Below are 12,141 nucleotides of genomic sequence, written 5' to 3'. Positions count from 1 at the left end.
TTTATCACCTTTAGCAGGACACAAACGACGACGTAAGGATGATGATCTAAAATACCAAAAAATTCAACTTGCGTATATTTATGTATATATCACCAAGTTTCTACAACAGTATCTATCTCCTAGCTTTTAATATATATAACTCACGCCTTTCTAGGGTCCAGCACCAGCGTCATTTGGCAGGCAGGAGGAGGAGGGAGGTGGTCAGTGGTCTGGATGTTGACTATTTTGGTAAGTTATCCTTTGAGAATTGTGCCCATTTTTGTCCTCATCCCCACCATTCGAATGTGTGTGTGGGGGGTGGGAATCAAAATAAAAATGATTTAGGCGTTTGTCTTTAGTAGACATTTTTGCTTCTATTTTAAGAAGAAACAAATGTTGTCTAAACGTATATTATTTGAATACAAATTGACGGGGTACAACCGTAGACTGGTTCTATGCGTGGGCACAAATTGAGTTGATTAATTTTTTATTAGTGCGAATTCAATATAATTATATTAAAATCAATTGTTTTTAATTTATAATTGATCTAATTACGAGACAACTAACCCAATCCCCACCAAATAATTAAAGAATTTTTATAATTAAAAAATAATTTTTTTAAAACATCACCAGCTAAATAAATATATAAATAAATAAAAACTAAACCAACTCGTTCTGCGAATTCTTGAGTAACACTCCAACCGTCGAACTTTTATATAAAGATGGGGTTTTTTTTTTTTCCCTTGGGGATAAGAAGAGAAGATCTATCGATCAGGCGACCCCAGTTTCGGCTATTTTTCTACAGAGATAGCGAAGGTCAGACCCAGCCAGCGAATCGGCTTGAGAGGCAGTTTTGACTTGGAATCGCCGGTCAGGCTTGTTGACATCACCTTCCACTTTTAATTGTCTTGCTCTGTTTCCTGGAAGGTTCATGGCGGTGTTAAGATAAGGTTATCACTAGAGGAAAAGGGTTTTAGGGTTACTCGTTCTTGCAAAATCCCTTTTTATAGAGAGCAATTCTGCTTCTCTTTGAAGGGTCGGCCTCACTTCGCTCTGCTACTATCATCTCCCTTCGTGCAAGGTACGTAACTGGAAAATCTCGCCGTTAATTTTCATCTTATTTGTCATCTGATTGATTCTCTACGGCTCTTCACCCCTCTGCTTCTTTTCTTTATTTCTTTGTTTCTATTTCATTTTCAGCTTCTCTAGTGATTGTTATTTGATACAATGATACAAGCAAACCCTTTGTCAGAACTTGTTTTAGCTATTATTTCTCTGTTGTTTATCCCTTCATATCTTCAAATGTTTCTTTCTTTTCAAGGATGTATCTGTGGTGTAAAGTAAGTGATTTTTTTTTAAAGAAAATATCTTTAAAGCCAGTTACCTAGCTATGCTGGCTAAATTAGATTTCAGGCCTAGAATTAGTTGTAGTAACTATATTGATTCGATGGATTGATTTACTTTTTGGGATTTAATCAATTGAGGTAACCGTAATTTGACGGTAAGTTTTGGTTTTGATAGGGAGTTTTGAGTTGCAGATGGTCATGGACCCACGGTTCAATGAATTCTCTGATTCTATAAATGGCTTCAAATTTGATGATGATGCCTTTTTCCCCACATCTGATCCATCTGAAGATCTTGCAAATAAGTTCAGTTTTAAAGATGAGACTGTAGATTTCAATTTCATGGACAGTCCTTTCCTTCTCACGGATCCCAGCCATGGCTTCGTTGCTCAGACTTCGAGTGCAACTGCAGAAGTTGAGTCTCCGGATGATAGTGACTTTAACGATAATGTTCTCAAATACATAAACTCGATACTCATGGAAGAGAACATGGAGCAGAAGCCCAGTATGTTCCATGATCCTTTGGCCCTACAGGCTGCTGAGAAATCCTTGTACGATGTTATTGGCGAGAAGTACCCTTCTTCCGCAAATCAATCCCCAATTTACGTCAATCATCTTGTTGACAGCCCGGATAATTTATTTGGGAGTTCAAGTGAGCAGAGCACTAGCAACACTAGTGGTAGTAACTCCATTGACTCTCAATGGATTGTTGATCTTGGAGAGCACAAACCATCCGCAGAAAGTGATCCATTCAGATACCCTTTGGAGACTACTTTGCAAACTACCTCACAGTGGTCATTTGAGCCTATGAAGAGTTTTAATAATAATGTTAATGACCCACTGGGATCTTCTATGAGTGGCCACCTGTTTCCAAATATCTTCAGTGATACCCATTCCATCTTGCAGTTTAAGAGAGGGGTGGAGGAAGCCAGCAAGTTCCTACCTAAAAATGATCAATTGGTTATTGATTTGAAGAGCTATCCGTTGCCCCCAGCGTCAAACGATGGGGCTCAAGAGGTTGTAGTCAAGGTGGAGAAGGGCGTTAGGGAAAACTCACCAAATGGCACAAGGGGTAAGAAGAATCATCGGGAAGACACTGATCTAGAAGAGCAGAGGAGTAGCAAGCAGTCTGCAGTTTATGCCGATGAGCCTGAATTATCTGAGATGTTTGACAGGGTTTTGCTATTTACTGATGTGAAAGGGGAGCCTGCATGCTGTGATGTTGATAAAGAAGTGCAGAGTGGGGGAAGTGAAGGGTCCCAACACAATGGACAGCCAGATGGATCTAGTGATGGAAAGACCCGTGCTAAGAAACGGGGCAGTAAAAATGAAGCGGTGGATTTGAGGACACTCCTGATTACCTGTGCACATTCCGTTGCTTCTGATGACCGCAGGACTGCGTATCAACAATTAAGTCAGATTAGGCAGCACTGTTCTCCTTTAGGCGATGGGTCTGAGAGGGTTGCAAAAATCTTTGCTGATGGTCTAGAGGCACGGTTAGCAGGAACTGGAAGCCAGATATACAGAGCCCTAGCTGCCAAAAAAATTTCAGCTGCTGAAAAGTTGAAAGCTTACCAGCTTTATCTTTCAGCCTGCCCATTCAAGATGGTAGCAATACTCTTCTCAAACAAAATGATAGTTGATGTAGCCATGAAATCTTCCAAAAAGAAGCTTCATATTATTGATTTTGGTATCCTCTATGGTTTCCAGTGGCCCATCCTTATCAAAATTCTCTCAAACCTACCTGGTGGGCCCCCTGAACTTCGGATTACTGGGATAGAGCTTCCACGACCTGGTTTCCGTCCTGCAGAATTTGTTGAAGAGACAGGGCATCGATTGGCCAATTATTGTGAGCGCTTTAATGTTAAATTTCGTTACCATGCCATAGCGCAAAAGTGGGAAACAATCAAAATTAAGGACCTCAATATATGCAGCGATGAAGTGCTTGCAGTGAATACTCTCTTCCGGTTCACCAACCTACATGACGAGACTGTTGCGGTGGATAGTCCAAGGGATGCTGTTCTGAAGTTAATTAGGAAGATGAATCCAGATATTTTCGTCCAGTCCGTTTCTAATGGATCCTATAACTCCCCCTTCTTTGTAACTCGGTTTCGTGAAGCACTATTCCATTACTCTTCATTGTTTGATATGTTTGAGACTAAGATATGCCGCGAAGATCAGGGGAGGATGAATTTTGAGAAAGAATTTTATGGCCGCGAGGTTATGAACATAATTGCATGTGAAGGTTCTGAAAGGGTTGAGAGGCCCGAGACTTATAAACAATGGCAGGTCCGCACCATGAGAGCTGGTTTCAGGATATTTCCTCTGAAGAAGGAACTAGTAAACAAATTGAAGGATAAGGTGAAGATTGGATACCCCAAAGACTTTGTGTTCGATGAAGATGGCCAATGGCTGCTGCAGGGATGGAAGGGCCGGATTTTATGTGCTACCTCTTGTTGGGCACCTGATTCTAATCTTTAAGGCATGCTTCTTCCAACTCTGAAAGGAAGAGTAGGCTTCTCTTCCCGTGCTAGCTGACTGGCTAGAATGTTCGAAGTTACAGAGGTACTGCTTTCTGAACTTTTCACAATTGTGTCTCTATTCTCTCTCTCTCACACGGATACAAAATCCAAATCCTCGCATATCTACAAATGTCTATGTGCTTGTGGGCATGCATTTATATGGAAATCTATCTCCCTCGACTTCCATGTAGGAACTCATTGTTTCCCTCTGTCCCCCTCTCACACGCGCGACCATACCTTTCTAAGGTTTTATGTAAGTCTGATCCTTTCTGGTAACTGATGTAATTCAGCCATTGGATTTGAAAGGAGCTCATTTCGCTCTTTCTCGTCAGAACATCTCCAGTGTGACTCTCTTACAGACGATGCTTCCTGTTACGAGGATATGCAGTAATAATATATAGCAGCTCTGGTAAGCTCCATTACCGGCTCAATGCTTCCTGGTCCTGGTTTTGAAGGAAGGAATGAGACATGGTTCAGACTTCAGATCTATGGATCTGAAAATGGCATGGCTGAGGGTTCGTCTCTTTCACAGAGACCCTGTTTTGGGGAACACGCTATTGTTACAATATCAATTATAGGAAGCTGTTTTGGGGCTTGTTAACCAATCATAATTTTCCTTTTATTTTCCTTGATGGTGCTGGAGATTAACTAGGAGAATTGGGTACTTGTGCTTCGTGCTTGTAAATTTAAAACAAGCTAGTAGTTGCGTGTTTGTTTGATCAGATATGTACAAATGGAATTCTCTCACTTTGTTCCCTTCCCTATATCCCGCTCATATATGTTTCAGTATTCATTATTTTGTTCCAGGTGCAGCTTTAACTTGGAATGGTAACTTGATCTGTGCTCAGGCACAGGGTAATGATGGTGAAAGTAAATAACACCCCCCCCCCCCCCCCCCCCCCCCTTCCCTACTGTTGCAGACTCGCTCTTTCTTGTTCTATTTGGTAAGTGGGAAATGTGAGTATTTGTAAGTGAATGTAACTGATTAGAGTTGTAAAAATAATGTCTTTATTAAAAAAATAATAATAATGCAAGATACAAAAACAATCATGTCTCGATCATTGCAAAATGAGTAACCTCGTGCACCACTTATACACTTTGATTATTAAGATGAAGATCCAAAACTAATTTAGGAAAACAAGTAACCTCGAGCACCACTAATACACTTTGATTATTAGGGCGAGTATTCAAGCTAATTTAGGAGAGGGGGACATTTTCAAGAACTTTGTGTGAAAGGTAGTGAGTCATTTCAAGATTAAATCGGTAGAGTTTCTGACATTGTAAATCAAATGAAAACTTACGAGGAGGCAATTAAGGATCAGACAATTGCAGAGAAGGTTTTGAGGAGTTTGCCTTTTTAAGTTTGATCTTCTTGTTACTGTTATTGAGGAGTAGAAAGATCTTGCTAAGTATTCTTTTAATGTGCTAATGGGTTCACTCTTAGCACATGAAGAGAGGATGGAGAGGTTTGTAGAGAAGAGCATGGAGCAAGGCTTTTAGACGAAGATGGAGATCTCTAGCAAAGAGAAATAGTGACAATGGTTTTGCAAAGGTAGAGGTGGCTACGGCGGTCATGGAAGATCATATTTAAGTTGCCAGGAAACTGAGTGGCGGCGGCAAAGGGTATTAGAATCAAAACCACAACGAGAAACAGTGTTATTTTTCAAGAAGATGGAGCACATTGAGGTGAATTGTTGGAGAGGGGCTAAGCCAGTAGTAAATTTCGCTGAAGAAAAAAAAAGATGAGGGTAACCTGCTTTCTCATTTATATGAATCCAAATGAGAGTACATGATATTTGTTTTCTAGATAGTGGATGTAATAATCATATGACAAGGCATTAGAAGTTTTTTTTGAAGTATTGACGAAACAGAGAAGTTGTAAGTTTATCTTGAAAATGACTAACAAGTACAAATTAAAGGCAAGGGAATAATAGCGGTAAGAACCAAGTCAGGTATTGAAGGGTTGATTCATGATGTTGTTACATCCATAGCTTGGCACATAATTTACTCAGTGTGGGTCAATTGGTACAAAAGGAATATTGAGTTGTCCTTCATGATGGTGTGTGTGAAATCAAGTGTAATATGCCCTTTGTTAAAATTTCTAATGCTGAAAATGAGATGTTCCCTCTTGAGACTTCATGTTTGGATGATTGTGCACTTCTTGCTAGTGTTAAAAGATGGCTCATGGTTGTGGCATTTGAGATATGAGCACCTGCATTGTTAATAGGTTGAAGTTATTGAGTAAAAAAAGATGGTTCATGGTTTGCCTTCCATTGCCTTTGCTGATGATGTTTCTGAAGGATGTGTTTATGGAAAACAACACAGGTAGTCATTTCTGGTTGCAAAAGCATGGAGAGTGAAGGAACTTTTGGAGTTGGTGCATGCAAATATTCGTGGGCCAATGAATACCCTATTATTGAACAAAAATACCAACTCAGATGAGTTGGTATTTTTTTCTTGTTCAAAAATCAGAATCTCTTGAGAAATTTTGAGAATTCAATGCCTTTGCAAAAAAAGAATGTGGTCATCAATTAAAAATTCTTCGAATGGACAGGGGAGGAGAATTTTTATCTAATGAAATTTATCTTGTTAAGAGGCAGTTGGTGAGAGGAAGGCTAGAACAAAATAGTCACTGAAAGAAAGAATCAAACAATAGTAGAGATGACAAAGGAGTTCAACATGACAAAGGAGTATGTTGAATGAGAACAAGCTTCTGAATGATTTTTGGGTTGAAGCAGTTGCTGTATCGCTTCACCATCTCAACATCTCTCCCACGAAGGCAGTGCATGATATGACTCTTATGAAGATTGGTAGAACCGCGAGCCCATTGTAAGTGCCTTGAAGATTTTAGGTTGCATTGTTTATGCCATGCTAGCTCTTAACGATGATGGATAAGAAGTGTGAGAAATGCATTTTTGTTGGGTATGGTGATGAGACAAAGGGGTATCGATTGCATAATCCTGTTACTAAGAAGTTAATTATTCGTAGAAATGTTATTTTTTATGAGAGCAAGTTTTGGGAATGGACTGCAAAAAAATTTCCATCACATTTCATGTTGTCACCACAAGCCTTTCCAACTCCTCAACCTTCAAGAATGACTATTAGGAGCATGGCTCTTCCAAGGAAGGTAAAACTTTGGAAAGTTTATAACTCTTTAACACATTTGCTCTTCTAGTAACAAAATCCATGAGTTCTGATGAAGCATGTGGAAAAGATGAATGAGAAAATGAAAGATATGACTTCCATCTAGAGAGAGAACACTTGAGGGGTAGTAGATAGGCCACAAGGAAAAGATGCAATTGGTGTGAAGTAGATCTACAAGGTGAAGTACAAAATAGATGGAAGTATGCAAAAGTGCAACACAAAGTTGGTGGCTAAGGGATATGTGCAAAAGTATGGTAAAGACTTTTTTGAAACCTTTTCTCCTGTTGCTAGATTTGAGACTATTAGATTGGTGTTAACATCTTGAGCTCATATGAAATGGAAGGTTTTTTAGTTTGTTGTCAAATTTGTCTTTCTGGTCATGGTTATTTGGAAAAAGATGCTTATGTTGAGCAAACACAAGGATTTGTTGTTGAAGGTGAAGAAAATAAGAGGTACAAGCTCAAGAAGACCCTTTTATGAACTCAAGCAAGCGACACGATCATGATATGAGAATTGATTCATATTTGAATGATAATGGTTTCCATCGTAATACTATAGTGAGCCCATTTTGTATGTGAAAGAGAAAGGTGATGATATTCTTATTGTCTGTGTTTATATGGATAACATTATCTCTTCTAGTTCTTCTGAAGTTCTTTCCAGAGAATTCAAGAAAGGTATGATTGATGAATTTGAAATGACAGATTTTGGGTTGTTACATTATTTTCTCGAGTTACAAATTTGCCAAATTAATTATGATATTTTTGTTTCACAAGAAAAATATGCTTTGAATTTATTAAATAAGTTTAACATGCAAAATTATAAGATGTTTTCTACTCTTATGAATACAAATGCAAAGTTTACAATAGATGATGACACTTTAGGGGTCAATGAGAAGTATTTTAGAAGTTGGTTTATGGGTTAATATATTTGTTACGAGTATTTTTCGCTCTACTCCTTATGGGCTGAACTTAATTCAGTGGATCGGTCCAATCGTTTAAGATCTAGTAAATCTCGAGTTGAGCTCATTGACGCGAGTTGACACATTGTTGGAGTCCAAGCTCATATGGCGGGGCCAAGTGAGCTCCCGATAATGTCTCTAACTCATCAACCTATTCGAGCGAACTCCCAATTACGTTTTGAGTGAGCTCCCAATGACCCTTGTAGTTCGTTGGCTCAGCAGATCAGCTCGCATAATGGGAGGGACGTATGCCACGGAATACCAGTAGGTCAGGGGTCGCCCCAACTGGACCATTCAAGCCCATTTTCTCGGCCCATTTTCTTAGCCCATGCCAGTCCCATCCTAGCCTTCTTGCAACAACATTATTACAGTCGAGTCTGGATTTTCGCCCGTTTATCTTAGATCCCATCCTCATTAATGATAGATTCCATCCACATTAATGAAAGTTCTATCGACGCCTTGCTGTTGCATGAACGTACTCGCCGGCGCCAAGTACTATGTCCCATCTCCTGTAGACGTACTACACATGCAGGGGGACATCTCATTCTATATATTAGCCAGCTCTTTTGAGAGCTAGGGTATGCTTTTTCTTTAGCCCATTTACGAATATCTTGCACTTACTTGCTCGCTCATTAACTTGGGCTTTGGAGTACCTTGCAGAGATGGGCCAACAGGTCCACAAATTGAATCAGATATCCCATTTTCTCCCTCTCGGATCCACCACACTAGTGCGAGCCAACGAATCACCGTCGACCAATTTCGAACGTCGATAATATTTGACTCATATTCGTCTAGATATCATGTTTCTCGTCATTTTGGTCTTAAAGTTCATGCATAATCCCTCTTTGCATCATATTGGGGGCAACAAACCAAATTTTTCACTACATTTGAGCTATAAGAAATTTTGGGATTTAGTACAAGATAGTTCCTAACTTTAAATTGATTGGTTTTACTGATAGTGATTGGATAAGTTTTGTAAATAACAAAAAGAGCACAAGCGACTTCATTTTCAGTCTTGGTTTAGGAGCGGTGTCATAGAGCTCAAAGAAGTAAGCAAACGCAACATTGTTGTCTTTAGAAGCTGAGTACATTGTTGTTATATCGATTACTTGTCAAGCAATTGCTAAGAGTTAGAGAGGATTTTCTCCAAGTTCAAGGAAACGCAATGGTGATTTTCTATGGCAACAAAGCAATAATTTCAATGACTAAAAGTCTAATGTTTCATGGAAGAACAAAACACATTAAGGTTCGGCATCACTTTATTCAAGATGTTGTTGCTCAAGGATTGATTGTGATGAAGTATTGCTCAACAAATAATTAAGTTGGTTATGGCTTTACTAAGGGACTTGGCTATCTCAAGTTTGTGAAGTTCCAATGCTCACTTGGAGTGGTCAATTTTGCATTAAGAGGGGATGTTAAATGGTGATGCAAAATGTTAACCTTGTTGAACACTCAAGTGCATTATGCATAGAAAGTGGAGTGGTTATAGTTCCTAGTATTTAGGATTTAGTTTGTTATCATCCCATGTTTTTTTATTTATGGCTTAGTAGATGGAAGTGAGGCCACGATGTCAGTGTTTAAATGTTTTCACTTTGTTTATGTTTGTCTATTTAAATGTGTTGTTTCTCTTCTTCTTTTCAATTGTAGACTTGTTCATCCTCTTTTCATGTGTTAAAAGAGTGAACCGCTTAACTCATTAAGAGAATATTTAGCAAGATTCTTCGACGACTCAATAGCAATAACAACATGATTAAATTTAGAAGGCAAACTCCTCAAAACCTTTTCTACAATTGTATGATCATTAATAATTGTCTCCCCAACCATAAGTTACCATTTGATTTACAATAATAGAAACCCTATCAATATAATCTTGAATCGACTCACTACCTTTCGTACGCATGTTCTCAAATTCTTTACGAAGAGTTTGGAGTTTCACACAATGGTTACTTTTTTATCTCCATGAAACTCTTGACTTACGTGGAACAGTCCAAGCTTCCTTTGATTTGGCCGCACTTGCAATTCGAGGGAAAGACGACCATGTCTGTCAGTACTACTTGCTGCAATACCAGCAATGCCTTCGCATCCTTCTTCCAAAACTCCTTCAACTCCGTCTCCTTCTCAACCTCGTCAGATTCTATATATATACCTATTTTCTACAAGATCCCACAACTCTTGAGAAATGAAAAAGATCTTCATTTTAATTTAATGCTCCAAAAAGCATATATAATTATCTCCATTGAAGACGGACACCAACAATTGAGAAAAGTTTAGAGTATAATTCATACCATTAGACATAATGAAAACAGAACCTTTACGTCCACTCCACAAACTATTACCACACAGCAATGCTAAGTTTTAATTGGAATCTAGCTCTAATACTACAAATGTTGGAAAGAAGAAAGAGAAGACAATATTGAAGAAGAGAGAAAATAGGAAGTAGAGAAATAATATGGAGTGAAATTTGACAAAGGCAATAACTTCAATTAATAATCGGATCTATTGAAAACACTTCTCACATCACATTTAGTTAGACAAACAAAAACAAAGTGAAAACATCCACATATTGAGATTATAACTTCACTTCCACCCACTAACCCATAAAGAAAAACATGAGATAATAACAATTGAATCTTAAATATTAGGAACTGTAATTGCTCCAATTTCTATACTAAATACACACGAAGAGATAAAACTCATTCAACAACGTTTACATTTTACATCAGCATTTAACACGATTATCTTTCAAATTCCAAGCCACATGAATTTGGTATGGGGTCCAAATTACTCGTGACTAATTGTTAACAAATTTCATTCATAATAAAACTGAATTTATGGTTCATGCTTCAAAAAATACCAACACTCACCTGGTTACATTATTAGTTGGGTAAAGTGTGCTCATATCCGTACGTTATGATTTGGATCATTTGAAAAAAGATCTGTTGTTACAGTTTAAAAATATCTTTAATTAGAGATAGCTATGATTTATTATTTTTGTTCAAACACCTTATCTTAAAATTAATATTTACAAATCACTTTTGTTTAAAAATATCTCGAGAGATAGAGATTCCTACTACTAAATTTTTTTACACAATTATCCAAAGGCATTCTTAAATTGATGTAAGGGGTGTTTGAGCAAAATAAAATAAAATAAAGTATAGAGATCTCCAAATATATTTTAAAATCATAAAAAAAATCTCATTTAAATAACTCAAAATCACAAGAAGTGAAAATGCAATTTAGCCTCGTTAGTTTATTGGGATCTCTTGACCTTTACATGGTGAGGAGAAAAAGTTATTTTATGGACCAATCTATGCGTAAATATCTGAATCCTAAAATGAACACCTAAAAGTATAAGACATTATTCCTTTACCAAAATGGGCCTTTCAACATATTATAATTAGCAATCGTTTTATCAAACACAACAAATTAAGCCATGTTAATTAGATGTTATTATCTACTTCATGAGAGGGTGTTTGTCTATGTTTAAATTGTAGGAATTTTAAAACTCTATTTTAGGAAGAGTTTGTAAGTTGTAAGAGTTTATATTTGGTGAGCATTTTAGTCTTTTGCTTAATTAGTCAGAGCTCTTTTGAAATAGTTTATATGCTATTAAAAGAATTAGGAGAAACCAACTTTTAACAAAAGCTATTAGAAGAACTTATAAATTAGGTGAGAAGAATTAGATAACATATAAGTTCTTTCATATTATCTAAATAGTTAAATTTTTTTGTTATTATTCCTTTAGTCTAGACAAATTCTAAATTTTAAAATTTATTCAACCAGTTCCTAAACTTTTTGAAATTAACCACACAACACCCCTCAAAGAGACAAAGTTCAGGGGGGTGTTGTGGACACCCTCATTTGCCATGAGTATGGAAATTAGCAAGACATACGAGCACTATATATGTCAAAATTTAATCTGAGTCAAATTAATTAAAAAGAAACAAAGAAAAATATGATATCTTAATATCTGATATAAGTGAATTTGTAGTATTTTCCTAATACTAGCATAAGACATATAAGACCCGCATACGGCATCCCTACCATGCATAATAAAAGGACGGCCGTCCTTCTGTTATGATACCGTACTGGGCAATACAGTATCGTATAAAACATAAATGTCGCCATTTCTTTTTATTTGTCACAAAGCACGACAAAATTAATGCAATCACATAAAAAGTAATTTCCAAAGAAA

At 37.3% G+C, this 12,141-nt stretch overlaps 1 protein-coding gene across 6 annotated transcripts; it reads left to right on the top strand.

The window, feature by feature from the left end:
* The first annotated feature begins 736 nt into the window (after nt 1–736).
* Nucleotides 737–4,650, top strand: LOC127808537 (scarecrow-like protein 33). Of its 6 annotated transcripts, XR_008024956.1 has the most exons (4): nt 737–1,060; nt 1,501–3,887; nt 4,036–4,097; nt 4,177–4,650. XR_008024956.1 is itself a non-coding variant. In XM_052347110.1 (2 exons), exon 2 carries the CDS (start codon nt 1,518–1,520, stop codon nt 3,801–3,803), a length of 2,286 nt encoding a protein of 761 aa, XP_052203070.1. In that variant the 5' UTR covers nt 1,148–1,319; nt 1,501–1,517; the 3' UTR covers nt 3,804–4,650. The 6 variants fall into 6 exon arrangements, 1 of the variants encoding a protein (XP_052203070.1); XR_008024957.1 differs by lacking the exon at nt 4,036–4,097; XR_008024954.1 differs by lacking the exon at nt 4,036–4,097 and having other exon boundaries at nt 4,135–4,650.
* The last annotated feature ends 7,491 nt before the right edge of the window (nt 4,651–12,141 follow it).

Source organism: Diospyros lotus, chromosome 1, assembly GCF_014633365.1.
Source record: "Diospyros lotus cultivar Yz01 chromosome 1, ASM1463336v1, whole genome shotgun sequence".
Classification (NCBI taxonomy): domain Eukaryota; kingdom Viridiplantae; phylum Streptophyta; class Magnoliopsida; order Ericales; family Ebenaceae; genus Diospyros; species Diospyros lotus.
Note: the sequence above shows the minus strand (reverse complement) of the source record. Positions and strands in the feature narration are given on the sequence as shown.